The sequence below is a fragment of the Antrostomus carolinensis genome, unplaced genomic scaffold, assembly GCF_000700745.2.
Source record: "Antrostomus carolinensis isolate BGI_N321 unplaced genomic scaffold, ASM70074v2 scaffold16651, whole genome shotgun sequence".
NCBI lineage: Eukaryota > Metazoa > Chordata > Aves > Caprimulgiformes > Caprimulgidae > Antrostomus > Antrostomus carolinensis.
In genome coordinates, this window is record NW_010293671.1 from 4,328 (window position 1) to 9,992 (window position 5,665).

The 5,665-nt window shown below is 51.5% G+C and overlaps 1 protein-coding gene across 1 annotated transcript in view; it reads left to right on the forward strand.

Annotated features, from left to right (window-relative positions):
* Window positions 1-2,531, forward strand: part of ASXL2 (ASXL transcriptional regulator 2) — a gene marked incomplete at its 5' end in the record, with an annotated part of 5,873 nt that extends 3,342 nt beyond the window's left edge. The window contains 1 exon segment of the mRNA XM_029087309.1: window positions 1-2,531. This exon segment is cut by the window's left edge and continues 156 nt beyond it. Within this exon segment, the coding sequence (XP_028943142.1) occupies window positions 1-2,091 (2,091 nt within the window).
* Between the last annotated feature and the right edge of the window lie 3,134 nt (window positions 2,532-5,665).

Genomic DNA, 5,665 nt, shown 5'->3' on the forward strand with positions numbered 1-5,665 from the left:
AATGCACTGGAACTGGCAGGAACTGGAAGCGGGGGAAGTTCGAGAAGGTTTCTTCCCCATTGTCCAGGGACCCATCCCCAAATGGAGACCCGGGCCACGGACTCACCTCACAGTCCTTCTAGAGCACAACTACAGCAAACTTCCACGCTGCAACCCAGAGCTCCAGCCAGCAATACCGGCACCAGCTCCTCCTCATCAGCGCTATCGGCATTAGAGAAAACCAACAGGATAAACCAGAGCTTCCCCACTACGAGTGTCAGTCAGGTTTCAGGCTCCTCGTGCGCTGGTGCCGGTGGGAAACAAGAGAAAGCACCTTCTGCTCCAGCAGGTCCAAGCCAGGCCTGTGGGGCACCGGCTGTCAGGGATGGAACAGTCTGTGTTGCGGTGTCTCCAGCAGATACCGGCGCAGACATAACTAAGGTAGCACCTACGGCCTTAGGAGGGACCAGCTTAGATGTTTCTAAAAGCAAATCTCCATCCCCTCCAACATCTTCACTAACATCCGCGAGCTCAGAAGCCCCGGCTGGAGGTCTGGTCACATCTGCTACGTCTGTCCCACCCTCAGTAGCGCCTAGCCTTAAAACTCCTGCCAGCTCAAGCTCAAGCGGAGCCCTCCCAAAACCAAGCTCCAGTATTCCTGCTAACAACCCTTTGGTCACCCAACTTCTTCAAGGCAAGAGCGTCCCTCTGGAGCAAATCCTGCCGAAGCCTCTCACCAAAGCAGAGATGAAAACTGTCCCATTAGCTGCTCATGAAGAAAAAGGGGCTGCAGCAGCATCCAGCGCTGCGAGCGTAGCGGGGAACGGCACCGGAGCTGAGGGGGGTGACAGGCAATCGGGTTTACCCGCACAACAGCTGGGGAAGATCTTTTGCCAGAACAGGCCTCTGCCTCACATTCCAAGGACCTTTCCACTCCCTTTGGGAAAGGACTCCAGTCCTGACCAGCACCAGTGCCATGAGGCGCTCAGCAAAACCACCCAAGAGCAGATCCTTCAGACTCTTATCAAGAGAGTCCAGAGGCAGAATTTGTTGCCGGTCCTTCAGCCTTCACAACTGAACCTCACTCACTCAGGCTTCCAGTTAGAAAACAGCTCCACCCGCCAGAGATTCATGCTGGGTTTCATGGGCAGAAGGACATCCAAGCCCGCTATGTCTGGTCATTACCTGCTCAACATTTCCACCTACGGTCGTGGTTCAGAGAGTTTGAGGAGAGGCTTCTCCTTGAACCCTGAAAGCCGCTTGTGTCTGAGCAGTCCTGCTGACGCTCCAAAACCAGAATGTGGGGAATGTGGGGAGATGGCTGGCCATGGCAGCAGCAGCGATGAAGGAGATGCAGATGACGAGAGCACTGGTGACGAACGTGAACATGTCAGTGTAAAAGAGGAGCCCCAGGCTGCCCACGTTCCTGGTCAGTGTGAGAAAGAACAGGTATCCCGTAGCGTCAGTTCTTCGGATTCCTGCACCTTTGCTAAAAAGGGTGTGAAGACAGAAGCAGCCGCGTCTCTGCCGGCAGCAGTCAGCAAGGAGAACGTCCAGGCATTTGACGGAACTACGCTAGCACGAGATTTTATTCAAGCTGCCCAAGAGCAGATGGCACATGCAATGAGGGGGAAAATGCACAGCAGCCCGGAGCTCTTCAGTACTTCTGTCCCGTCCTCGGACTCTGCGCAGCAGCAGCCTCCGCTGCTCTCTCCTTCACACCCTCCAAAGCTCTCTGGAAATGCTGCAGCACAGCTTCTCGGGCCCAGTTACAGCGGCACCATAAACGTCTCCACCTCCCCCGACGTGAACCAGGGGTCTCTGATGACTGGGCTCTCTGAGTGCAATCAGTTGTCCAGTAGCATGGGGAACGTCATGTCCTTTTCTGTGACTGTCACCACCATTCCCACCAGCCAAGCTATGAACTCTGGCAGCCACGCTCAGACCATCCCCGTTCAAGCCTTTGCTGAAGACAACAGCATGGAGGATTCTCCTTCCAAATGTTACTGCAGGTTGAAAGCCATGATCATGTGCAAGGGCTGCGGTGCCTTCTGCCATGACGATTGCATTGGCCCCTCCAAGCTCTGTGTCTCCTGCCTCGTCGTGCGGTAACCGGGACGGGAAGTGGGGAAGAGGATGGCTTGAGTTTGGTTTTGCTTTCGGAAATACCTTGGGAAGAAACAGGAAATTTACTGCCTTGCACAAGAGACACGTTACTGAATCAGGAATACAGAGTAGAGTTCTTCTTTCATTAAAGAAAGAGCACCTTCTTGTACAGTGAGTCTAAATTGAGCTCAACTACGTGAATTGTGACAAGAGTTTGCACTTAAGGATTTATGTAAATATGTCACATTATTTTGTTTAAAAATATTTTTTCAGTCTTTTAGGAGATAGTGTTTGACTTGTACTGCAGTTTCATTAACCCCAGCCTGCTCTCCAGCATGTTTGCTGAGCTCTGCTCTAGATGGGGGAACCCACCCCCGGCAAAACCTTAGCCTGTCGTTGGTCTTCTCTGGACAAAGAGAAGAGCTGGATAATCAAGAAAGGCAATATTTGTGCTGACTGATCACAGAGCGCGGCAGCAGGAACCCCCGACGGGGCTCACTTTGTTGCTCTAAATTTGGGTTCAAATTTTTCCGAATTGGAAGGCGTTAATGTCCCAGCCTTTCGAGTAATTGCCGTTCCCTTGGGAGCGGGCTGTTTCCAGAAGGCATCCTGGGTTGTGCAATATTGGCTGGTGGTTTTGATTTGCATATCCTCTCCCCTCCAAGGAGTCAGTTGCAGTTTAAGGTCCTTGGTTTGAGGAAGGTAGCGTCTTGATTTGCTACTGGAAAAGGCAACTGTGCTAACCATAGGATTCGAGAATTCAAATCAGTAAAACAACTCAGTGACTGTGATTGTCGGTAATCCCAGGAACCATTTAAAGCAGAGATCACAAATATGTGCTGAACTGCATTTCATTTCCGGACTGTCAGGACTCAGCAGAAACCTGCTTTTTTGTTTGTTTGGGGGTTTTTTTGTTGTTGTTGTTTGTTTTTATGAGGCGTTTGGAGCGAGCTGGAAAGCGCCATCCCGCAGTGGCGTGCCGTCAGCTGTTACAGCACACGATGCAAGTGAAGTGCACTAAGTGTCGCCCTCAGTCCTGCTGTTTTCTAGGAAGCTTCCTGTGCTCATCCCAACCTCCACGATAGTCAGACGTCTCTAATTTCTATAGAAGATTTTATATTTAGCTAAGCGTAGGGACAGGAAAACAAGTGTCTTGTTGGGCCTCACCGTGAGCCCGCCGTGGGTGTCTCTTTGTGTTTTAAAATAACCAAATCAGGCTTGACTCAGCTTGGGGTTTTGCTCAGTTGAGGTCCAGGGTTGTGTTGGGGCTGGGGAAGGCTGGTGGGGGGGTTGGGGAAGGGGCAGCACCGCACCCCTCCTGGGACACAGCCCGTGTGCTCATCCTCACTTTGTTCACAAGTCCATTCACTTTGATTAATGGAAATTAAAGCAGTTACAAAATGGTACTCTGTTCTGGACGAGAAGAACTGGCCCAGGCTGGCTAAGGAGGCGCAGGCCAGTCTGCGTGCCGATGGATCGCACCGTGTCCGCCTCACGTCCAGGGTCTGTATGGTATTTCTCTTCCCAAACAAAGACCATCAGGTTTGCTGATCACGTCCAGTCCCATGTTGTCACTGTCCGGGGCGGGTCGGGGGGGCCATACTGCATCTGGGTTGGGGAACAGCTCTATGTATCTTTTTGATGGAAAAGCACTGAATTCACTTTTAATCCAAAGGCCTTTTTAAGATGAAGCAATATTAACAAAACAGGCGGGACGGCTGTTTTGGGCGCGGGGGTCCTGAGCTTTTCTTCTTTCCATGTGACTGTACCGCTGCTCGCCCCGCTCCCTCCCCGGGGAACCCGCCGTGCTGTTGGTAAAGAGCAGAAGGATTTCCCTGGGAGGCAGCGAGTTTTTCCAAGGAGCAGGTGGTGATTTAGTTGGAAATGATAAAGAAAAGAGAGTTGCAGATTTAATCGCGTTGTAAGAGAATCGTTTCCTTCCCTTGTCCAGCGCCGCCCGGCATCCTCCGGAGCAGGAGCAGTGGGTGTGTGTCAGCGAGAGCTGCCACCTTTCTTGCTCTCCGTTTTGCTCCTCTTAAATTTATCGGAGAGCAGTGACCCCCTAATTGCACATCACTGCTTAGACCTCCAGTGGCGAAGAGGATTTAAGTATTAAAGTCTATTTTTTAAAATCTGAAACTGAGATTTAACAACCAAACCAAACCAAAACCCTACACAAGAATCACTCCCCGTTTTTCTCCCGTGCTGCTCACGCGTGGGTGGTGGTTGCAGCCCAAGAAAGGCCCCCGGGCTGCGTGTGCAGAGCAAACGGGGGCTGGCTGCTCCCATTGCAGCCCCGGACACCGTGACCGGGAGGATCTCGTTTCCCGGGTTGATTTGTAGGTTGGCACCGACTGGGACAGCAGCTCGGCGCTCCCCCAGCTCTCGTGCTCCCAGAGGGATCTCTGCCAGTGTTTAAATCTCGGGATGCAGCGTAAAATGGTTTCAAGCTGCGTGTCCTGGGGAGCACAGTACCGAGAGCGGGGTCTGGCTGTTCCTTACCAACTCGAGTCTTGTCTGGTCATGCAGGGAGTCAGAGCAGCGTGATCCCCACAGACACATCCATTCCTAAAACAGATCCCCAGTATAATCCAGTTTAAAGGTTGTTGCTAATGTCAAACTAAACTGAAAACGTCGTTCTTGCCTCAAGTAGGAGCAGAGAGGTTTCGCTGGCGGAATTGGATCAAATCTGTTCACACCTTGACTTTTGTCAGTGTCATTTTTCTCGGCTGACAAGGCTGCTCAAGACGGGGAAGGAGAAGATGCTGAGGAGCAGCAGGGTGTGATCTGCTCCTCACTCTGGGCTGCTCTACAGCTGCTGCTTGGAAAGGCTGCTCCATCCCTCAGCATTTGCTGAAACACTCACCACCCGGGCTGTGGTTCCACCTTGTTCCTCCCCTTGAATTTTTCAAGCGTCCTCCACAGCGTGTGGGTTCGGTTTTCTCTGCCACCGACCCCTCTTGCGAGTCACTGCCGTTTCCCGAGAGGTCCTGCAGGAAACACTGTCCCAGGTGGGGACGTACAGTGACCACCAAGAGCTCTGTGGCTCCAGGCTTGTGTTGTTGGGCAGCGTAGGCACCTTGTGTGATGACCTGGAAGTTTACAACTCTGTTCAGTGCCTTAGTTATATTTTAACAGATCCGCACTTTTCTTGGGCTACTTTTATTCTCTTTCTTTTTAAGAAAATAAATCCTTTTGAGCGCATGTCTTTGATTTTAACGTATGCTGTGAGCTACTAGGTGCGACTTGATGGACCGATCTCCACAGGTTTGCAAGAGGGCATTAAGTAGTTAGGGAATGATTAGAAATAAGGGGGCTCAGTGTAATAATCGCTATAAGCACAGGTCAGCGTAAAACCTTGAGAGCTTGGCATGTTTTACAGCGCTGGTTGTTGACTCAAGTGTTGTAGAAGGGGAAATCCTGCAGCCTGGATGTTCCCTACGTGGGATCAGCGTGCTGCTGCCTTACTGCTGAGGCTCCTCCCAGCAGTCTCCACTCTTCCTATCATCTGACCTTCCCACTGTTCCTTCCAGCAAGAGAATAAACCTGCCTCCACACTGCATTTATAAATAATAGTGAT